General features: G+C 57.9%; 1 protein-coding gene across 1 annotated transcript; it reads left to right on the top strand.

Annotated features, from left to right (window-relative positions):
- Positions 1-8844: 8844 nt before the first annotated feature.
- Positions 8845-23331, top strand: LOC144677776 (solute carrier family 15 member 4-like; the record flags this gene model as incomplete). Its single annotated transcript, XM_078537798.1, has 4 exons — positions 8845-8947; positions 14203-14371; positions 16534-16692; positions 23173-23331. Coding segments are annotated over exons 1-4 (583 nt in total), but the record flags the coding sequence as incomplete, so codon positions are not given.
- Positions 23332-24263: the final 932 nt, after the last annotated feature.

Raw genomic sequence — 24263 nt, 5'->3', positions numbered from 1 at the left:
TGGGCTCGCTCTCACCCACCCTCCTACCCTGTGCTCACTGACCCCCACCCTCGTACCCTGGGCTCACTCTCCCCCACACACCTACCCTGGTCTCACTGACCCCCACCCTCCTACCCTGGGCTCACTGCCCCCAACCTCCTACCCTGGGCTCACTGACCCCCACCACCCTACCATGGGCTCACTGATCAGCAATCTCCTACCTGGGCTCATTCTCCCCCACCCTCCTACCCTGGGCTCACTCTCCCCCACCCTCCTAATCTGGACTCACTCTCCCCCAAAATCCTACCCCGGGCTCACTCTCCCCCAACCTCCTACCCTGGCTCAATCTCCCCCACCCTCCTACTCTGGGCTCACTCTCCCCCACCCTCCAACCCAAGGCTCACTCTTCCCCACCCTCCTACCCTGGGCTCACTGAACCCCACCCTCCTACCCTGGGCTCACTGACCCCCACCCGCCTACCCTGGGCTCACTCTCCACCACCCTCCTACCCTGGGCTCACTCACCCCCACCCTCCTACCCAGGGCAAACTCTCCCCGACCACACTACCCTGGGCTCACTCTCCCCCATTCTCCTACCCTGGGCTCACTCTCCCCCATCCTCCTACCCTGGGCTCACTCACCCCCACCCTCCTACCATGGGCTCACTCTCCCCCACCATCCTACCCAGGGCTCACTCTCCCCCAACCTCCTACCGTGGGCTCGCTCTCACCCACCCTCCTACCCTGGGCTCAATGTCCCCCAAACTCCTACCGTGGGCTCGCTCTCACCCACCTTCCTACCCTGGGCTCACTGACCCCCACCCTCCTACCCGGGGCTCACTCGCCCCCACCCTCAAACCCAAGGCTCACTGACCCACACCCTCCTACCCTGGGCTCACTGCCCCCAACCTCCTACCCTGGGCTCACTGACCCCCACCCTCCAACCCTGGGTTCACTCTAGCCCACCCTCCTACCTAGGGCTCAATGACCCCCACCCACCTACCCTGGGCTCACTGCCCCCTACCTCCTACCCTGGGTTCACTGACCCCCAACGTCCTACCCTGGGCTCATTCTGCCCCAACCTCCTACCTGGGCTCACTCACACCCACCCTCCTACCCTTGGCTCACTCTCCCCCACCCTCCACCCTGGGCTCACTCTACCCCACCCTCCTATCCTTGGCTCACTCTCCCCAAGCCTCCTACCCTGGGCTCTCTCTCCCTCACACTCCAACCCTGGGTTTACTGTCCACCACCCTTCTACCCTGGTCTCACAATCCACCACCCTCCTACCCTGGGCTCACCCTCCCCCACCCTCCTACCCTGTGCTCACTCTCCCCCAACCTCCTGCCGTGGGCTCACACTCACCCACCCTCCTACCCAAGGCTCACTGACCCCCACCCTCCTACCCTGAGCTCACTCTCACCCACCCTCCTTCACAGGGCTCACTGACCTCCACCCTCCTACCCTGGGCTCACTCTCCCACTCCCTCCTAACCTGTGCTCGCTCTCTCCCACCCTCCTACCCAGGGCTCACTGACCCCCACCCTCCTACCCGGGGCTCACTCTCCCCCACCCTCCTACCCAAGGCTCACTGACCCCCACCCACCTACCCACTGCTCACTGCCCCCAACCTCCTACCCTGGGCTCACTGACCCCCACCCTCCAACCCTGGGTTCACTCTCCCCCACCCTCCTACCCTGGGCTCACTCTCCCCAACCCTCCTACCCTGGGCTCACTCTCCGCCACCCTCTTACCCTGGCGTCACTGAACCCCAACGTCCTACCCTGGGCTCACTCTCCCCCACCCTCCTACCCTGGGCAGAATCTCCCACACCCTCCTACCCTGGGCTGACTCTCCGCCACCCTCCTACCCTGGCCTCACTCTCCCCCACCCTCCTACCCTGGGCTCTCTCTCACCCACCCTCCTACCCTGGCCTCACTCTCCCACCCTCCTACCCTGTGCTAACTCTCCCTCACCCTCCTACCCTGGGCTCTCTCTCCCACACCCTCCTACCCTGGGCTCACTGCCCCCACCCTCCTACCCTGTGCTAACTCTCCCTCACCCTCCTACCCTGTGCTCTCTCTCCCTCACCCTCCTACCCTGGGCACACTCTCCCCCACCCACCTAACCAGGGCACATTCCCCCCCACCCCACTACCGTGGGCTCACTACCCCCAACCTCCTACCCTGGGCTCACTCTCCCCCACCCTCCTACCCTGGGCTCACTCTCCCCCACCCTCCTACCCTGGGCTCCCTCTCCCCCACCCTCCTACCCTGGGCTCCCTCTCCCCCACCCTCCTACCCTGGGCTCACTGCCGCACGCCCTCCTACCCTGGACTCTCTCTCCCCCACCCTCCTACCCTGGGCTCACTGACCCTCAAACTCCTACCCTGGGCACACTCTCCCCAACCCTCCTACCCTGGACTCACTGACCCCCACCCTCCTACCCTGGGTTCACTCTCCCCCACCCTCCTACCCTGGGCTCACTGACCCCCAAACTCCTACCCTGTGCTCACTCTCCCCAACCCTCCTTCCCTGGCCTCAGTCTCACCCACCCTCCTACCCTGGGCTCACTCTCCCCCACCCTCCTACCCTGGGCTCACTCTCCCCCACCCTCCTACCCTGGGCTCTCTCTCCCCCTCCCTCCTACCCTGGGCTCTCTCTACCCCACCCTACTACCCTGTGCTCAATGACCCCCACCCTCCTACCCTGGGCTCACTGACCCCCACCCTCCTACCCTGGGCTCACTCGCCCCCACCCTCCTACCCTGGGCTTACCCTCTCCCACCCTCCTACCCTGTGCTTACTCTCCCCCACCGTCCTACCCTGGGCTCAATCTCCCCCACCCTCCTACCATGTGCTCACAGCCCCCTCCCTCCTACCCTGGGCTCACTGCCCCCATCCTCCTACCCAGGGCTCACTCTCCCCCACCCTCCTACCCTGGGCTCCCTGACCCGCAACCTCCTACCTTGGGCTCACTCTCCCCCAACCTCCTACCCTGGGCACACTCTCCCCAAATTTCCTACCCTGGGCTCACTCTCCCCCACCCTCCTACCCTGTGCTCACTCTCCCCCTCCCTCCTACCCTGTGCTCATTCTTCCCCACCCTCCTACAGTGGGCTCACTGACCCCCACCCTCCTACCCTGTGCTCGCTCTCCCCCTCCCTCCTACCCTGGGCTCACTGACCCCCACCCTCCTACCCTGTGCTCGCTCTCCCCCACCCTCCTACCCTGGGCTAATTGAACCCCACCCTCCTACCCTGGGCTCACTCTCCACCACCCTCCTACCCTGTGCTCGCTCTCCCCCCTTCCCTCCTACCCTGGGCTCACTGACCCCCACCCCCCTACCCTGTGCTCCCTTTTCCCCACCCTCCTACCCTGGGCTCAATCTCACCCAACCTCCTACCGTCTGATCGCTCTCACCCACCCTCCTACCCTGGGCTCACTGACCCCCACCCTCCTACCCTGGGCTCACTCACCCCCACCCTCCTATCCTGGGCTCACTCTCCCCCACCCTCCTACCCTGGGCTCACTCTCCCCCACCCTCCTACCCTCGGCTCACTCTCCCCCACCCTCCTACCATGGGCTCATTCTCCCCCACCCTCCTACCCGGGGCTCACTCTCCCTCCCCCTCCTACCCTGGGCTCACTCTCCCCCACCCTCCTACCCTGGGCTCACTCTCCCCCACCCTCCTACCCTGGGCATAGTCCCACCCACTCTCTTACCCTGGGCTCACTTACCCCCTCCCTCCTACCCTGGGCTCACTCTCCCCCACCCTCCTACCCTGGGCATAGTCCCACCCACTCTCTTACCCTGGGCTCACTTACCCCCTCCCTCCTACCCTGGACTCACTCTCCCCCACCCTCCTAACCAAGACTCACTGACCCCCACCCTGCTACCCTGGGTTCACTATTCCCCACCCTCCTACCCTGGGCTCACTCTCCCCCTCCCTCCTACCCTGGGCTCAATCTCCCCCTCCCTCCTACCCTGGGCTCACTCTCACCCACCCTCCTTCCCGGGTCTTAATCTCCCCCACCCTCCTACCCTGGGCTCGCTGACCCCCACCCTCCTACCCAGGGCTCACTGACCCCCACCCTCCTACCCTGTGCTCGCTCTCCCCCACCCTCCTACCCTGGGTTCACTGACCCCCACCCTCCTACCCTGGGCTTGCTCACCCCCACCCTCCTATCCGGGGCTAGCTCACCCCCACCCTCCTACCCTGGGCTCACTGACCCCCACCCTCCTACCCTGGGCTCACTGACCTCCACCCTCCTACCCTGGGCTCACTGACCCCCACCCTCCTACTTTGGGTTCACTCTCCCCCACCCTCCTACCCTGGGCTCACTCACCCCCACCCTCCTACCCTGGGCTCACTGACCCCCACCCTCCTACTTTGGGTTCACTCTCCCCCACCCTCCTACGCTGGGCTCACTCTCCCCCACCCTCCTACCCTGGTCTTTCTCTCCCCCACCCTCCTACCCTGGGCTCACTCTCCCCCAACCTCCTACCCTGGGCTCAATCTCCCCCACCCTCCTACCCTGGGCTCACTGACCCCCACCCTCCTACCCTTGGCTCACTCTCCCCAACCCTCCTACCCTTGGCTCACTTTCCCCCACCCTCCTACCCTGGGCTTACTCTCCCCCACCCTCCTACCCTGGGCTCACTCTCCCCCACCCTCCTACCCTGGTCTCACTCTCCCCCACTCTCCTACCCCGGGTACGCTCTCCCCCACCCTCCTACCCTGGGCTCACTCTCCCCCGCCCTCCTACCCTGGGCTCACTCTCCCACACCCTCCTACCATCTGCTCACTCTCCCCCACTATCCTACCCTGGGCTCACTGACCCCCACCCTCCTACCCTGGATCACTCTCCCCCACCCTTCTACCCTGGGCTCACTCTCACCCACCCTCCTACCCTGGGCTCACTCTCCCCCACCCTCCTACCCTGGGATCACTCTCCCCCACCCTCCTACCCTGGGATCCCTCTCACCCACCCTCCTACCCTGGGCTCACTCTCCCCCACCCTCCTACCCTGGGCTCACTCTCCCCCACCCTCCTACCCTGGGCTCACTGACCCCCACCCTCCTACCCTGGGCTCACTCTCCCCCACCCTCCTACCCTGGGCTCACTGACCCCCACCCTCCTACCCTGGGCTCACTCTTCCCCACCCTCCTACCCTGGGCTTACTCTCCCCCACCCTCCTACCCTGGGCTCACTCTTCCACACCCTCCTACCCTGGGCTCACTCTCCCCCACCCTCCTACCCTGGGCTCACTCTCCCCCACCCTCCTATCCTCGGCTCACTCTCCCCCACCCTCCTACCCTGGGCTCACTCTCCCCCACCCTCCTACCCTCGGCTCACTCTCCCCCACCCTCCTACCATGGGCTCATTCTCCCCCACCCTCCTACCCTGGGCTGACTCTCCCTCCCCCTCCTACCCTGGGCTTACTCTCCCCCACCCTCCTACCCTGGGCTCACTCTCCCCCACCCTCCTACCCTGGGCATAGTCCCACCCACTCTCTTACCCTGGGCTCACTTACCCCCTCCCTCCTACCCTGGGCTCACTCTCCCCCACCCTCCTACCCTGGGATTACTCTCCCTCACCCTCAAACCCTCGGCTCACTCTCCCCCACCCTCCTACCCTGGGCTCACTCTCCCCCACCCTCCTACGCTGGGCTCACTCTCCCCGACCCTCCAACCCTGTGCTCACTCTCCCCCACCCTCCTACCCTGGGCTCACTGACCCGTACCCTCCCTCCCTGGGCTCACTCTCACCCACCCTCCTACCCTGGGCTCACTCTCCCCCACCCTCCTACCATTGGCTCGCTCTCCCCCTCTATCCTACCCTGGGCTCACTCTCCCCCACCCTCCTACCCTGGGCTCACTCTCCCCCACCCTCCTACCCTGGGCTCACTCTCCCCCACCCTCCTACCCTGGGCTCACTCTCCCCCACCCTCCTACCCTGGGCTCACTCTCCCCCACCCTCCTACCATGGGCTCATTCTTCCCCACCCTCCTACCCTGGGCTCACTCTCCCTCCCCCTCCTACCCTGGGCTTACTCTCCCCCACCCTCCTACCCTGGGCTCACTCTCCCCCACCCTCCTACCCTGGGCATAGTCCCACCCACTCTCTTACCCTGGGCTCACTTACCCCCTCCCTCCTACCCTGGGCTCACTCTCCCCCACCCTCCTACCCTGGGATTACTCTCCCTCACCCTCAAACCCTCGGCTCACTCTCCCCCACCCTCCTACCCTGGGCTCACTCTCCCCCACCCTCCTACGCTGGGCTCACTCTCCCCGACCCTCCAACCCTGGGCTCACTCTCCCCCACCCTCCTACCCTGGGCTCACTGACCCGTACCCTCCCTCCCTGGGCTCACTCTCACCCACCCTCCTACCCTGTGCTCACTCTCCCCCACCCTCCTACCATTGGCTCGCTCTCCCCCACTATCCTACCCTGGGCTCACTGACCCCCACCCTCCTACCCCGGGTACGCTCTCCCCCACCCTCCTACCCTGGGCTCACTCTCCCCCACCCTCCTACCCTGGGCTCACTCTCCCCCACCCTCCTAACCCTGGTATGCTCTCCCCCGCTATCCTACCCTGGGCTCACTGACCAGTACCCTCCCTCCCTGGGCTCACTCTCACCCACCCTCCTACCCTGGGATCACTCTCCCCCACCCTCCTACCCTGGGATCACTCTCCCCCACCCTCCTACCCTGGGCTCACTCCCCCCCACCCTCCTACCCTGGGATCACCTCTCCCCCACCCTCCTTCCTTGGGCTCACTCTCCCCCACCCTCCTACCCTGGGCTCACTCTCCTCCACCCTCCTACCCTTGGCTCACTGACCCCCACCCTCCTACCCTGGGCTCACTGACCCCCAGCCTCCTACCCTGGGCTCACTCTCCCCCACCCTCCTACCCTGAGCTCACTGACCCCCACCCTCCTACCCTGGGCTCACTCTCCCCCACCCTCCTACCCTTGGCTCACTCTCCCCCACCCTCCTACCCTGGGCTCACTCTCCCCCACCCTCCTACCCTTGGCTCACTCTCCCCCACCCTCCTACCCTGGGCTCACTGTCCCTGTGTTGACTCGCAGACCGACCGCAGCTCAATTGTAAAATTCACTTCATTCTTTTGAAATTCCTCTGCGATCTGGTAACTCGCATATCCCTGTAACCTCCTGCAGCCCCTACAACTCTCCCTATCTCTGTCCCCTCCTCCAGCCCCTACAACCGTCCCTTTCTCTGTAACCTCCTCCAGCCCCCTACAACCCTCCCTATCCCTGTAACCTACTCCAGCCCCTCCAACCCTCCCTATCTCTGTAACCTCTTCCAGCCCCTTCAACCGTCCCTTTCTCTGTAACCTCCTCTAGCCCCTACAACTCTCCCTATCTCTGTAACCTCCTCCAGCCCCTACAACCCTCCCTTTCTCTGTAACCTCCTCCAGCCCCTACAACCCTCCCTTTCTCTGTAACCTCCTCCAGCCCCTACAACCCTCCCTATCCCTGTAACCTCCTCCATCCCCTACAACCTTCCCTATCTCTGTCCCCTCTTCCAGCCCCTGCATCCCTCCCTATCTCTGTAACCTCCTCCAGCCCCTACAAACCTCCCTATCCCTGTAACCTCCTCCAGCCCTTACAACCCTCCCTATCTCTGTCACCTTCTCCAGCCCCTACAACCCTCCCTATTTCTGTCACCTCCTCCAGCCCCTACAACCCTCCCTATCTCTGTAACCTCCTCCAGCCCCTACAACCCTCCCTATGTCTGTAACTTCCTCCAGCCCCTACAACCCTCCCTATCTCTGTAACCTCCTCCAGCCCCTACAACCCTCCATATCTCTGTAACCTCCTCCAGCCCCTACAACCCTCCCTATCTCTGTAACCTCCTCCAGACCCTTCAACCCTCCCTATCTCTGTAATTTCCTCCAGCCCTCACAACCCTCCCTGTCTCTGTAACCTGCTCCAGCCCCTACAACCCTCCCTATCTGTGTAACCTCCTCCAGCCCCTACAACCCTCCCTATCTCTGTAACCTCCTCCAGCCCCTACAACCCTCCCTATCTCTGTAACCTCCTCCAGCCCCTACAACCCTCCCTATCTCTGTAACCTCCTCCAGCCCCTACAACCCTCCCTATCTCTGTAACCTCCTCCAGCCCCCTACAACCCTCGCTATCTCTGTAACCTCCTCCAGCCCCTACAACCCTCCCTATCTCTGTAACCTCCTCCAGCCCCCTACAACCCTCCCTATCTGTGTAACCTCCCCCAGCCCCTACAACCCTCCCTATCTCTGTAACCTCTTGCAGCCCCTACAACCCTCCCTATCTCTGTAACCTCCTCCAGCCCCCTACAACCCTCCCTATCTCTGTAACCTCCTCCAGCCCCTACAACCCTCCCTATCTCTGTAACCTCTTGCAGCCCCTACAACCCTCCCTATCTCTGTAACCTCCTCCAGCCCCCTACAACCCTCCCTATCTCTGTAACCTCCTCCAGCCCCTACAACCCTCCCTATCTCTGTAACATCCTCCAGCCCTACGTTCCTCGGAGATCTGCGCACTGCTCTAAATTTTGACCAGTTGACCATCTTCGATTGTTTTATCACCACCTGTGGTGGTCGTGTCTTCAGCTGCCTGGATCCTGCGCTCCAGGGTTCCTTTCCTAAACCTCTCCGCCCCTCTCTCTCCTTCTTTCCGACCCCTCTAAAACTTTCCCCTCTGACCGGTTTCTGATCAGCTCTGTTCTACGTGCGGTACTCGGTGTGACATTTTACTGGATGGTTGTACCTGTGAAGCGTTTTGTGCCGTTAGATAACGTTCGGGCTGTTGTACAAGTGCATGTTACTGTTCGAGTTGTGAGTAACCTGTCTGTACCTCTCTCGATCTCTCCTAGATGCAAAGCACCTACGTGTTACAGAGCTTACACCTCCAGCTACCGTCATTGTTCGGCAACCACTCTCAAAGAAATGGGACAGGCCGTCAACAGACGGTGAGTTGTGCTCACTATAGGATCATGCACCTCACAGGAGACCATTCAGCCCCTCGAGCCTGTTACACAGGAACAGGAGGAGGCCATTCATGCCCCTCGAGCCTGTTACACAGGAACAGGAGGAGGCCATTCAGCCCCTCGAGCCTGTTACACAGGAACAGGAGGAGGCCCCATTCAGCCCCTCCTCGAGCCTGTTACACAGCAACAGGAGGAGGCCCCATTCAGCCCCCTCCTCGAGCTCGTTACACAGGAACAGGAAGAGGCCATTCAGCCCCTCGAGTCTGTTACACAGGAACAGGAGGAGGCCATTCAGCCCCCCGAGGCTGTTACACAGGAACAGGAGGAGGCCATTCAACCCCTCGAGCCTGTTATACAGGAACAGGAGGAGGCCATTCAGCCCCTCGAGCCTGTTACACAGGAACAGGAGGAGGCCCCATTCAGCCCCTCCTCGAGCCTCTTACACAGGAACAGGAGGAGGCCCATTCAGCCCCTCAGCCCTCTTACACAGGAGCAGGAGCAGTGGGGGTGGGGGAGAGGCACGATTCTGCCCCCCAAGCCTGTTCCACATTCCCTCTGAGCCGCTGTGTTCCGCGGAGCCACTACTGAGACGCGCGGAGTCCCTCGCAGAGGCAGGCGGGGGTTAATCACACCCTTTCGCCCACTGTGTCCTGTACTTGGACAGGAACCAACGCTGGGGCCCACACTCACTACCCTGGTACAGGGACAGATGATGGGGGTGGGTGGGATGGGGAGGTGGGGGTGAATCTTTCTAATTTATCCAGTGGGCCATAGTGGGAGACAGATGCAAGGACCTTGCAGGGTAACAGACAGGACCTGAAGTGTCTCCGCTCAGCCGAATGTTCACTGTGCCAGTAAACTCATGAGTTAACACAGCGTGGGGGCGGGCAGGCTGTGGGTAAGCGTGTGAGGGCCGGAGAGCTTATTTTTACTGCGCTTTCAGTTCCTCCTTTCTCAAAGCAGCGCTGACTGTAAGTGAAAGGGGATGTGACCACTCTGCGAGGGCTTAATCTCACACCAGGAACCTTGGTCACATCAGCCTCAGCCGCTGCCAAAAGCCCCCCATCGAGCGCCGTCCACTGAGAAGCCTGCCCCAGTAGGCCCCGTTCCACCCTCGAGCGCCGCCCACTGAGAAGCCTGCCCCAGTAGGCCCCGTTCCACCCTCGAGTGCCGCCCACTGAGAAGCCTGCCCCAGTGGGCCCCGCTCCACCCTCGAGCGCCGCTCACTGAGAAGCCTGCCCCCAGTAGGCCCTGTTCCACCCTCGAGCGCCACCCACTGAGAAGCCTGCCCCAGTAGGCCCCATTCCACCCTCGAGCGCCGCCCACTGAGAAGCCTGCCCCACTAGGCCCCGTTCCACCTTCGAGCGCCGCCCACTGAGAAGCCTGCCCCAGTGGGCCCCGCTCCATCCTTGAGCGCCGCCCACTGAGAAGCCTGCCCCGGAAGGCCCCGTTCCCTTGCTCCGCCTGAGCCGCTGGCGAGAAGCGACTGTGCTGCCTCTCCCCGGCCTGTTCGTGGGGGACCAGTGACCCGTAAAACCAGGGAGGTGGCCACTCGCCCCATCGTGCACCCATACTGGCCCTTCGAAAGATCCTGTCCATTCCCCACCCACCCTAACCCCAACCCATGCAACCTCCATTCCCTTTTCCCCAACCCCGCTCCTGTGCCTGGTTCCCAGCCCTCCTGCACCCCGACTCCACCCCGGTGACAATTACTCCATCGGAGCCTCTCACTGTTTCAAACGCCTCGATTGAATCTCTCCCCACCCCACCCCACCTTTGCTGAAGAGAAGTGAGGTGGGGCTTCCCCAGTCTCCCCACGTCTTCCCTTCGACACAAGTTCCTCCTTCTCCCGGCTGCGTTCCTGGGGACAAGAGCGTAACCGCTGCAGAGGCGAGCGGTGCGAGCTGAAAAGGCCGGGGGTGAGGGGGTGGTGGTGGCGGGGGTGGGGAGGTGGGATGCAGGAAGCGAGGGAGTGGGGGATTTATGTGCGCAAACCCTTGAAGGCGGCAGGCGTTGAATCACAGAATCACAGAGTGCAGAGGAGGCCCTTTGGCCCATCGAGTCTGCACCGACACGTGAGAAACACCTGACCTACCTACCTAATCCCATTTACCAGCACTCGGCCCATAGCCTTGAATATTATGAGGTGCCAAGTGCTCATCCAGGTACTTTTTAAAGGATGTGAGGCAACCCGCCTCCACCACCCTCCCAGGCAGCACATTCCAGACCCTCACCACCCTCTGGGTAAAAAAGTTTTTCCTCACATCCCCCTCCCTAAACCTCCTGCCCCTCACGTTGAACTTATGCCCCCTCGTGACTGACCCTTTAACTAAGGGGAACAGCTGCTCCCTATCCACCCTGTCCATGCCCCTCATAATCTTGTACACCTCGATCAGGTCGCCCCTCAGTCTTCTCTGCTCCAACAAAAACAACCCAAGTCTATCCAACCTCTCTTCATAACTTAAATGTTTCATCCCAGGCAACATCCTGGTGAATCTCCTCTGCACCCCCTCCAGTGCAATCACATCCTTCCTATAATGTGGCGACCAGAACTGCACACAGTACTCCAGCTGTGGCCTCACCGAGGTTCTATACAACTCCAACATGACCTCCCTACTTTTGTAATCTATGCTTCGATTGATAAAGGCAAGTGTCCCATATGCCATTTTCACCACTCCACTAACATGCCCCTCTGCCTTCAGAGATCTATGGACATACACGTCAAGGTCCCTTTGTTCCTCGAGAAGGCTGTATTTAAACAGGCGCCCAGGGTCCTGAGCTTCAGGGCGATGGGTTAGCAGAGCGGGGATGTTATGGTGAACCTTTTCAAACACCGCGTCCATTTTGTTTATCCTATGGCAGGACGCAGGCCTCACTGGCCGGGCCATTATTGACCACCCATCCCCTGGCCGCCCTCCAACCGAACGGCCTTGCTCGGTCACTTCCGAGGGGCAGCTGGAGAGTCCTGGTGGGATTTTACACCAGGTCCCGCTGGAATCCCGCTTCTCCCCCCCTTTTACTCTCTCAGCCCTTCATAGTTTTGAGACCACCCCATCTCCCACAGCCCCCCCAACCCCCTCCCTCATTAAATCTCCCCTTCCCTGCTCCGGGGAGAACAGTCCCGGCTTCTCCAGTCTCCCTCCGCACAGACGGAATTCCCTCACCCTCCTTGCTCCCTCCCCGCTCGGTCTCCTCTGCACCCCCTCTTCCCCACCCACCCCCCCCCAACCCAAAGCCCCCGACGCCCCTTCCTGAAGTAAAGGGAGGGGCACAGAATTGGACCTGATACTCCCGAAGATGAGGAAACACCCGGAAGTTCCCCCTCCCAGCCACTCGCCATCCCGACTTGGAAATATATCGGCCGTTCCTTCACTGTCGCTGGGTCAGAATCCTGGAACTCCCTCCCTAACAGCACTGTGGGTGTACCTACACCACAGGGACTGCAGCGGCTCAAGAAGGCAGCTCACCCACCACCTTCTCAAGGGGCAATTAGGGACGGGCAATAAATGCTGGGCCATGAATGAATATAAAGTAAATCGGATGGGTCGTTATGACTAAAGATGGCGGCTTCATAGCCGCCATTACTGAGGCGAGCTCTCCATCCCAGGCTTTGCGAACTGGATTGCTCGAGGGAGGAGGTTGGCGAGGGGTCCAGGATCGAGGGGACTCCAGTTAACCTGAAGAGACCGGAGAAGCCAGGACGTTCTCCTTCAGGAGAGAGGGGCTCAAGCGGCTATTTAACCAGGAGCGTCCAAAAACCATGAAGGGCGGAGCAGATGAGGAGAAATACACTCGTTTTTGGGGGGGAGGGGACAGGAGGGTCGGTAAGTGGAGGGATGCAGGTTTAAGGCGATGAGAGAAAGAGTCAAAGGAGGTGAGGAGGGGAGGGGCAGATGAAGAGAGTTTTTTTTTCACGCAACGCGTTATTCCCTCTCTCTCTCTCTTAGGCAGTCTCTCCAAGATGGCTGACCTCCACTCCGGCCCCATGGCCCTGAGATGACCGATAAGTCCAGTGCCCTGATCTGCAGCCTCTGCCCCACGCGGGTGTTGCTTGAAGGGTTGAGGGGGTGTGGGAGGGTGTTGTCCGGAGCCTATTGACTCCCTGCGATACCTCGATCTCGCCCCTCTACACTCTCCCGGCCAACTCTCCCGCGTTGGCTGCCTCCCCGGACGAACCTTCTCCCCGGTTTTTGGCGGAAGCCAACAGGGGTCTCCCACGGGAGTTGGCAGGGCGGGGGGGGCGGTGGCTTGACCTCTTCGGGGGCTGTTTCGACTGTCCTCTGTGAAGTGGGGGGAGGGCCCTCCTGCCGTGACTGAGATCCCAGTTGCTTCAGGAGGCTGGCGTCAGGGATACGAACGTACGGCCGCGCCAATCAGCAGCGGGAGTGAGGCCACTCGGCCCCTCGGGCCTGCTCCCCCATTTCAATGAGATCGCGGCTGAACCTCAGCCCCGCATTCCCGATAACCTTTCACCTCCCCCCTTGCTTATCACCGCCTCTGCCTTAAAAATATACAAAGGCTCTGCTTCCGCCTCCTTTTGAGGGAGGGAGGGAGTTCCAAAGACGCGCCACCCTCCAAGAGAAAAAAAATCTCTCCTCGTCTCTGTCTTAAACGGGCCACCCCCTTATTTTTAAACAGCGACCCCTGGCTCTCGATTCTCCCACAAGAGGAAACGTCCTCTCCACATCCACCCTGTCCAGACCCCCCTCAGCACCTTATAGGTTTCAATCTCACTCTTCTAAACTCCAGCGGATACCAGCCTGACCTGTCCGACCTTCCCTCATGAGACAACCCGCCCATTCCTGGTGTTCGTCTGGTACACCCTCCGGCCTAGCGGAGCTGGTTTTGAGCGATTGGCGGTCGATGTTAGGCATGATAAGGATGGGAGAAGGTGCTACTCTTGGACCACCATTCTTGCCACCAGAGGGATGGGAGGGTCTCGAGCGGCTGGTACCTCTCCCGTGCGGTTATGATGCTCCCGAGCTGCTCTCACTGAAAGGGCGGAGGAAGTAGGTTCACTTGGAACTTTCAAAAAGGGGAATTGGAAGAATACATCGGGAAGGAAAAAGTGTAGAGAGCTGGGGGGTGCGGGGAGGGGGGAAAGGAGGTGGGAGAAGGGGGAGCAGAAGGTGGGCAGGATCGTTCAAAGAGCAGGAACTGGCAGGATGGGCCTAATGGCCTCCTTCTACCCCTCACCGCCACCACCGCCGGGCTGTAACCACTACCTTTGTCCGCAGTTTCCCACAGCTTGGCTGACTATGTTTGACGCGGTGATGCTCCTGATCCTGATCCCCCTGAAGGACAAGGTGATCGACCCCTTCCTGGTGAAGAGGAACCTCTTACCCACGCCGCTGACCCGTATCAGCCTGGGGATGCTCTTCGCCATGCTGTCCGCCATTGCTGCAGGTGAGGTCAGAGGGCAGGGGGGGTGGGGTGGAAGGATTCCTTGCAGTCCAGCTCCGCGCTCCCGCTCCCAGTGTTGTGTTTGACACCTGAGATGAGCTTGGGGACACGCGGCCCTCCCTGCCGAATCAGGGTCGCCTACTCCACTCTCGTACCGTCGCCGGACTGTGTCCCCGCCTCAGCTGATCTGCTGCCGAAGCCCTCATCCATGCCTCAGCGTGCTCTTGACTGGGCTCCATCATTCTGACCACCGTAAACCTGAGGTCATCCAAAACACTGCTGCCCGTACGCCAGCGAGCACCAGGTCCTGTTCACCCAGCAACTCAGCTCTTCCCAAACTATTTGGAGTCCTTCACCTTCCCTATCTCTGTAACCTCCTCCAGCCCCTACACCCCTCCCTATCTCTGTAACCTCCTCCAGCCCCTACAACCCTCCCTATCTCTGTAACCTCCTCCAGCCCCTACAACCCTCTCTATCTCTGTAACCTCCTCCAGCCCCTACACCCCTCCCTATCTCTGTAACCTCTTCCAGCCCCTACAACCCTCCCTATCTCTGTAACCTCCTCCAGCCCCTACAACCCTCCCTATCTCTGTAACCTCCTCCAGCCCCTACAACCCTCCCTATCTCTGTAACCTCCTCCAGTCCCTACAACCCTCCCTATCTCTGTAACCTCCTCCAGCCCCTACAACCCTCCCTATCTCTGTAACCTCCTCCAGCCCCTACAACCCTCGCTATCTCTGTAACCTCCTCCAGCCCCTACAACCCTCAAAGATCCCTGTAACCTCCTCCAGCCCCTACATCCCTCCCTATCTCTGTAACCTCCTCCAGCCCCTACCACCCTCACAGATCTCTGTACCCTCCTCCAGTGCCTACAACCCTCCCTATCTCTGTAACCTCCTCTAGCCCCTACCACCCTCACTGATCTCTGTGCTCCAGCACTTCATTCGTTGTAGTTGTTCCTCTCCGAATTGAATGGCCCCACCATTGGTGACTGTGCCTGCAGCTACCTGGGTCCGAATCTCTGGAACTCCCTCCCTGAACCTATCCACCTCTCTCCTCCTGTGAAGGAACTCAGAAGTCCAATGGGGAAGTTAGAGTTTTAAGCTGTTAATAATAGGTTAGCAGTGTAAAATGGCAGAATTGACATAAAAGCAACCTTGACTTGAAATCGACTGCCAATTTTGAATTATTGCCAATATGCATAAAGGAAACGCAATGTCCTTCAGTCTGTGTAAATTGGGACCACAGTCAGAACCTTCTAAACTCACGACCACTACCATCTAGAAGGACAAGGGCAGCAGATAGATTGGAACACCACCACCTGGAAGTTCCCCTCTGAGCCACTCACCATCCTGACTTGGAAATATATCGGCCATTCCTTCACTGTCGCTGAGTCAAAATCCTGGAACTCCCTCCCTAACAGCGCAGTGGGTGTACCTACACCACAGGGACTGCAGCGGTTCAAGAAGGCAGCTCACCACCACCTTCTCAAGGGGGCAATTAGGGATGGGCAATAAATGCTGGGCCCAGCCAGCGACACCCACATCCCCGTGAATGAATAAATTTCTAAGAGCTGGTATTGGTAAGCTTTCAAAGAATTTGCTCTTCTAAGACATGCCTCAGTGTAGGCCCATCCCTAAGATATCTTTGTGGGCGCTGAGACTCCTGGAAGAGAAGACTTGTAGTTGAGAATCCAGCCTAAGACTATGCTCCTTTAGTACTTAGAAATCTCTTTTAGTTGAAACTTTAAGCTAGCAATAAGTTTGAGGGAATCGGCTTACCTTACTGGGTGGAGGGGTGGGGGCAGGGGGGAGGTAAAGGTAATAGAACCATTAACAATTCCTCCTTTAAGATGCTTCTCAAAACCTACCTATTCCACCAAGCTTTCTTATCTGAGTATCACTTTGCGGGCTCAGTGTCAAATTTCCCTTCCTAATACCTCCCCTGGGAAGTGCCTTGGGGAATTTTTATTGTGTTAAAGGTGCTACACGAATGCGAGCTCTCCTTCTCCCTGTTGTACTCTGAGTCGACGCAGACTCGACGGGCCGAAGGGCCCTCTTCTGCCCTGTGTGATTCTCTGTGATTCTCTGTGATTCTGGGGCTTAGGCCCCACCCTCCCCAGCTTTTCATCGCACACTTTTTTTTCCTTCCTTCCTTTGTGACAGGTCTCCTGGAAAGCCAGCGTCTGACACACATACGCAACAACGACACAGTGAGCCAGCAGGTCGGGAATACGACGTTCACCGCAGCTCGTCTCGCTGTGTGGTGGCAGATCCCCCAGTATCTGCTGATCGGGATCAGCGAGATATTTGCCAGCATCCCAGGTGAGAATGTCAGCGTCCTGTCAATTACACGGTTAAAGCCAAGGGAAACAGGCGGTGGGCACTAATTGTCGTTGAGCACGTATAAATAGGGGACGTACGCTTGAGACCTCCCGTGACCGGTGGGCACCACGGGGGGTTGGGCAGCATCAACGCCCCCCGGGGACGTTATTTTGGTTTAGCTCGCTAAGTTTCCTTTTACGCTCTTGTTTTAGTTCCGGTGCCCCACGGGGAGCTGTCACCCCCTTTGATTATTCCTATTTGATCATCCGTTCTTTTAAAAGAGACTATAAACAAGGGACACGCGCTTGAGGCCTCCCACAGCCGGTGGGCATCGCAGGGGCTGGAGTGAATCATCATCATCCTGGGGATCAATATTCTGGTTTGATTAGATACGTTTCCTTTGATATTTTGTTTTAGTTACAGTGCCCCCATCAGGGGCTGTGTATTAGTTTATTTTATTCGCCATTTATTTTATTCTGAAAGAGAATGTAACTAGGGGATAGCTGGGACACTGGGTTGTGTGGGAGGAGAGTTGTGGGACCGAAAAAGTCAATAAACTCTTGCAATGAAGAAGTCTCTGTGTCATTGAAGAGGGTACTCCCTCCCATCCGGCAACTACCACACAGGCCAGTTGAAGAGGAGAAATTACAATCCCCGATCACACAGCGACCACAGAGACTCAAAGGCTTCCTTTAACCGGTTTTATTCAAGCATATGCAAGGGAGCCGCAATCATCCTGAAGAATGAAGACCCGGCTCCCAGACTGATTACGTTTCATTACTTTTGTACTTTTTCTTAATACATTTGAATACATTCAATCGGTAACTGACACACCGGTCCCACACTAACTCTATCCTATTGAGTACATAGACATGTGATTTTACTAACCAATTATCCTAAAGGATGCATACATAATTATATTATATCCAATCAAAATTAAAACACGTACGCAAAGACCTTGGTTCTCACAGCTCAAGACTGTTCATGTTTCATCAAAGCCCCCTCTTTGTTCATTGTATGTCTTCCCATATCTAAGCTAAAACCATCTGCCCCTCTGCTATGTGAGAGGGGAGTACACCTAATCTATTTTATGCCCTCCTTGTGTCTCTAGCCTGACTCTCAAGGCTGTGCAACGTTCATCTGGTAATCGTCAACTCTTAATATGCTGGGCAGCCATGTCTGTCCGCCTGGAGATTTTAAGCGTTCTTCAGTAAATTCTTACAGCGTTCTCTTTTAGCATTTTTAATTTTCCCCTCACAGTCTTGGTTTGGGCTTCTGTTGGGTCCTATTAACGATGAAGATCGGCCTGCGTCTATGCACCGGGCGGTCGGAAGCAGGATGAGGATGTCAGTCGGCCTCTCGAGCCTGCTCCGCCATTCAATAAGATCATGCCTGAACCTTCTACCCCAAATCCCCTCTCTCGCCCTATCCCCATATCCCTCCGTTCCCTCAGTGTCCAAAAATCTATCCATCTCTGTCTTGAACACACTCGGTGACCGAGCATTCACGACCCTCTGGAGCGGAGAATTTCAAAGATTCACACCCCTTCCGAGTGAAGAAGTTGCCCTCAACTCGATCCGAAATGGACCACCTCTTATCCTGAAACTGTACCTCCAGCCCCTCCAACCCCCACCGCCTCCCCCTCGACCCTGTGCTCGGGATAGCGCAGGAAGGGTCAGCAGCCTCTGAGTGTCCACCTTGTCAAACCCTCTAGGACAGTGTTTCCCAAACTTATTGCTCGCGTGAGCCATACCTCGGACGTTGTGTGACCCCAGAGTGAAAATTTGTGAGGGTGAGAGTTGTAGAATGCGGTGGGGGGGTGGAGGGGGAGAGGGGAGGTGGTGGGGCGGGGGGTGGAAGGGGAGGGGCAGTAGGTGGTGTGGGGGTAAGATCTCAATGTGGGGTGGGGGGGATGTGGTTAAGAGGAATTGAGCAAGGAGCGAGGGGAGTTGATGGAAAGACGGGGTCTCTCCATAGAAACAAACGCCTACCTAGCTTTTTTTTTGCAGCAGCAATTAAGCCACAGGGAGCAGTCCATTAGGCCACGCCCATCAGCATAGAGAAAACACCAGCATTTAAAGGGGACCAGCAGCTGCCAGGAATCAGTCTAAGCTCCGCATATCAGAGCTCGTGACACCGAAATCTCGCCTCGTGACCCCACTGGGTCATACAATTGCCTGTCATCCTTCCATTCCCGAGAGAGTATAGACCCATTCCACTCAATCCTTCCTTATGGAATGTCTCTCCCATCCCAGGAATCAGCCTAATGAGCCTCCATTCCCATCTTCCTTTAAGTGGCGCGTACGCCATTGCGGCCCAGAGGTGAGTCCCACTAATAGCCTCTCTCTAGCCATCACTGGCCAGGCCTGCATTTATTGCCCATCCCTAATTGCCCCTGAGAACTGAGTGGCTTGCTAGGTCATTTCAGAGCGTGTTTAAGAGTCAAGCACATTGCTTGGATCTGGAGAAGACATGTGTAGGGTTGACCAGGTAAGGATGGGAGATTTCCTTCCTTAAAGGGCGTTAGTGAACCAGATGGGGTTTTTACGACCTTTAACTCCAGATTTTTTTTATTGAATTCAGATATCACCGCCCTCCGTGATGGGACTCAAACCCGGGTTTCCAGAGCGTTACCCCTGGGTCTCTGGATTACCAGCCCAGTGACAATACCGCTAAACCACTGCCTCCCCTAAGGTTCACTGGTCGGGAGAATTGCAGCGGCTAGGTGGGGTTACAGAGATAGGGAGCGTTGTAGAGGCTGGAGGAGGTTACAGAGATAGGGAGGGTTGTAGGGGTTGGAGGGGGTTTCAGAGATAGGGAGGGTTGTAGGGGCTAGAGGAGGTTACAGAGATAGAGAGGGTTGAAGGGGCTGGATGGGGTTACAGAGATAGGGAGGGTTGTAGGGTCTGGAGGAGGTTACAGAGATAGGGAGGGTTGTAGGGGCTGGAGGAGGTTACAGAGATAGGGAGGGTTGTAGGGGCTGGAGGAGGTTACAGAGATAGGGAGGGTTGTAGGGGCTGGAGGAGGTTACAGAGATAGGGAGGGTTGTAGGGGCTGGATGGGGTTACAGAGATAGGGAGGGTTGTAGGGGCTGGATGGGGTTACAGAGATAGGGAGGGTTGTAGGGGCTGGAGGGGGTTACAAAGATAGGGAGGGTTGTAGGGGCTGGATGGGGTTACAGTGAAGGAAGGGTTGTAGGGGCTGGAGGGGGTTACAGAGATGGGGAGGGTTGTAGGGGCTGGAGGAGGTTACAGAGATAGGGAATGTTGTAGGGGCTGGAGGAGGTTACAGGGATAGGGAGAGTTGTAGGGTCTGGAGGAGGTTACAAAGATAGGGAGGGTTGTAGGGGCTGGAGGAGGTTACAGAGATAGGGAGTGTTGTAGTGGCTGGAGGAGGTTACAGAGGTAGAGAGAGTTGTAGGGGCTGGAGGAGGTTACAGAGATAGGGAGTGTTATAGTGGCTGGAGGAGGTTACAGAGATAGGGAGTGTTGTAGGGGCTGAAGGAGGTTACGGAGATAGGGAGGGTTGTGGGGGCTGGAGGAGGTTACAGAGATAGGGAGGGTTGTGGGGGCTGGAGGAGGTTACAGAGATAGGGAGGGTTGTCGGGGCTGGAGGAGGTTACAGAGATAGGGAGGGTTGTAGGGGCTGGAGGAGATTACAGAGATAGGGAGGGTTGTAGGGACTGCAGGAAGTTACAGAAATGGGGAGGGTGCAAGCCATGGGGGGACTTGAACATGAGGATGAGAATTTTAAACCTGTGGCATTGCTAGACCAGAGGCAGTGTCGGTCAATGAGGGCAGGTGATTGGGGAACTGAACTTAAATTAAGATGCGGGCAGCAGAGTTTAGACTGAGTTATAAGTTTATGGGTGATGGGAGATGGTCAGGAGTGCAGTGGAATGGTCAGTCTAGAGGCAGCAGAGGCATGAATGAGGGTCAGAGATATTTATTTCCAAGGATCCGTATAATTTGACTCTCTGTGGCATAGAACAATGCAGCTCAGGGTAGCCATTCTGCCCATCTAGCCCGTGCCAGCTCTTTGAAACATTTGTTCCAATTATTTCCGCTCTCTTGCCCATTTCCCCGTGACTCTGTAAATTCTTTTCCTATTCAGGGAACCATCCAATTTACTTTTTTGAATGACTCCGTTCAATCTGCTCCCACCTCCCTATCGGGAATCAGATCACCACAGCCCGGTGTGTAAAACAAACTCTCCTCCTGCCCCCCTCTGCCTCTCCTGCCAACTGCCTCGAACCTGTGTCCCTCAGGCTCCCGGCCCTCCTGCCATGAGAAACACGATTCCCCACGATTGGCCCTATCGAAACGCCCCCTGATTTTTGAGCACCTCGATTAAACCTCCTCTTAACCTCCCATTGCTGGAGGCAGAACAATCCCAGCTTCTCCAGTCTCCGCACGTGAACTGAAGACCCTCGTTGCTGGTGCTGAAGAATATCGGAGCAAGGCTAGACCATTCAGCCCCTTGAGCCTTGTACCGCTCGGTAGATCTCCCTATCTGCTCAAGGGACAAGACTCTCGCCTTCCCCAGTACCCTCCACACGATTGAAGTACCTGGTATCTCACACGTCTCAAGCTTAAATTCCATTTTCCACTTTCTTGGCCACCTGACCAGTCCATTGATATCTTCCTTCGGTCTACGTCTTTCTCCCTCGCTACCGACTACATGGCCAATTTATGTCTCATCTGCAAAACTTCTTAATCGTACCTACTCCAATTGACTCACCGTGGTGGTGCAGACTCGATGGGCCGAAAGGCCTCTTCTGCACTGTGTGATTCTGTGATTCTGAGGCTCCTTCGACAGCACCTTCCAAACCCACGACCACTGCCATCTAGAAGGACAAGGGCAGCAGATAGATGGGAACACCCACCACCTGGAAGTTCCCCTCACCATCCCAACTTGGAAATATATCGGCCGTTCCTTCACTGTCACTGGGTCACTGTAACTCCCTCCCTAACAGCACAGTGGGTGTACCTACACCACAGGGACTGCAGCGGTTCAAGAAGGCGGCTCACCCACAACCTTCTCAAGGGGCAATTAGGGATGGGTAATAAATGCTGGGCCCAGCCAGCGACGCCCACATCCCCGCGAAATAATAAACAAAAAATCATTGATATGCCACTGTGTGTTGGTGGTGGAGAGAATGGGTGGTAGAGGCAGTGATGGGGTATCAATCAAGCGGGGCTGCTTTGTCCTGGATGGTGTCGAGCTTCTTGAGTGTTGTGGGAGCTGCACTCATCCAGGCAAGTGGGGAGTATTCCATCACACTCCTGACTTGTGCCTTGTAGATGGTGGACAGACTTTGGGGAGTCAGGAGGTGAGTCACTCACCACAGGATTCCCAGCCTCTGACCTGCTCTTGTAGCCACAGTGTTTCTATAGCTAGACTAGTTCAGTTTCTGTTCAGTGGTAACCCTTGGATTTTGATAGTGGGGGATTCAGCGATGGTGATGCCATTCAATGTCAAGGGGTGATGGTTAGATTCCCTCTTGTTGGAGATGGTCATTGCCTGACACTTGTGTGGCGCGAATGTTACTTGCCATTTGTCAGCCCAAAGCCTGGATATTGTCCAGGTCTTGCTGCATTTGGACATGGACTGCTTCAGTATCTGAGGAGTCGCGAATGGTGCTGAACATTGTGCAATCATCAGCGAACATCCCCACTTCTGACCTTATGATGGAAGGAGGGTAATTGATGAAGCAGCTGAAGATGGTTGGGCCGAGGACACTACCCTGAGGAACTCCTGCAGTGATGTCCTGGAGCTGAGATGACTGACCTCCAACAACCACAACCATCTTCCTTTGTGCTAGGTATGGCTCCAACCAGCGGAGAGTCTTCCCCCCGATTCCCATTGACTCCAGTTTTGCTAGGGCTCATTGATGCTCACACTCGGTCAAATGCTGCCTTGATGTCAAGGGCAGTCACTCTCACCTCACCTCGGGAGTTCAGCTCTTTAGTCCATGTTTGAACCAAGGCTGTAATGAGGTCAGGAGCTGAGTGGCCCTGGCGGAACCCAAACTGAGTGTCAGCGAGTAGGTGACTGCTGACTGAGTGCTGCTTGACAACACCTTCCATCACTTCACTGATGATCGAGGGTGGACAGTAATCGGCGGTACTTGGCTCTGAAGAAGAGTCATACGGACTCGAAACGTTAACTCCGTCTATCCTCTCCACAGATGCTGTCCGGCCTGCTGAGTCTTTCCAGTGTTTTCTGTTTTTGTTTCAGTAAGTGGATTTGTCCTGCTTTTAGTGGACAATTTTTGGGTGTAGCTACACCACAGGGACTGCAGCGGTTCGAGAAGGCAGCTGACCACCAACTTCTCAAGGGGCAATTAGGGATGGGCAATAAATGCTGGGCCCAGCCAGCGACAGCCCACATCCCTGTGGATGAATCACAAAAATGTTCTCCAGTGTGACTGTTTTCATTCCGTCTCTCAGTTAATTTTCTTGCTTTTCTCTTGGGAAGGTCTGGAGTTTGCCTATTCGGAGGCCCCGAAATCCATGCAGTGCGCCATCATGGGCCTCTTCTTCTTCTTCTCTGGGATTGGCTCCTTCATTGGCTCCGGGCTCTTGGATCTAGTATCCCTCCCTGCCATTGGTTGGCTGAATTGCCATCGGAATCATGGTGAGTTTTGACACTGGGCAGGCCGGAGGGGGGAGGGGAGAGGGGGGAGGGGAGCCGGCGGGAGGCAGGGTTGAGGGGAGGGGATGGGAGGGGAGGGGAGAGGGGAGAGGGGAGCGGGCGGGAGGCAGGGTTGAGGGGAGGGGATGGGAGGGGAGGGGAGAGGGGAGCGGGCAGGAGGCAGGGTTGAGGGGAGGGGACGGGAGGGGAGGGGAGAGGGGAGAGGGGAGCGGGCGGGAGGCAGGGTTGAGGGGAGGGGACGGGAGGGGAGGGGAGAGGGGAGAGGGGAGCGGGCAGGAGGCAGGGTTGAGGGGAGGGGACAGGAGGGGAGGGGAGAGGGGAGAGGGGAGCGGGCGGGAGGCAGGGTTGAGGGGAGGGGGTGGGAGGGGAGGGCTGGAGGGAAGGGAGGGGTTGAGTGGTGGCATTGGGAGGCAGGAGAGAGGGGAAAGGACGGGGAAGGTATGAGACCAAAGGGGGAGAGAGGAGGCGGGGAGTGGGGGGCAAGGGGAAGATGAGGGATGGATAGGGAGTGAGAGGGGCAGGGAGCGGACCAAAGGAGACGGAGATGGGGAGAGGACAGGAGGGGAAAGGTGGCGGTTAGAGGAGTTAAAGGGAGAGGATGGGAGAGCGGAGAGAAGGTACGGGGAGAGCGTGCAGCAAGAGGAGAGGGTAGCAACTGGAACGGGGAAGAGAGGGGCGTGCGAGTGGAGAGGCGAGGAGAGAGAGAAAGAGAAGGTTGGAGGTGATGAGGGGAGAAGCGAGATGTGGGAAGGGTTTGCGGGAGGAGAGAGGAAAAGCATAGAGAAGTAGAGCGGAGAGGAGAGAGGAGAGCAGAAGGGTTGGGGAGAGGGAGGAGGCGAGAAGGAGGAGAGGGGATCTTTAACATTCAACTGAGAGGGCAAATGAGGCCTCAATTTAACATTTCATTTAACGGC

This window comes from Cetorhinus maximus, unplaced genomic scaffold (assembly GCF_964194155.1).
Source record: "Cetorhinus maximus unplaced genomic scaffold, sCetMax3.hap1.1 HAP1_SCAFFOLD_3035, whole genome shotgun sequence".
Lineage (NCBI taxonomy): Eukaryota > Metazoa > Chordata > Chondrichthyes > Lamniformes > Cetorhinidae > Cetorhinus > Cetorhinus maximus.
This window is presented reverse-complemented; position numbering and strand designations above follow the sequence as displayed.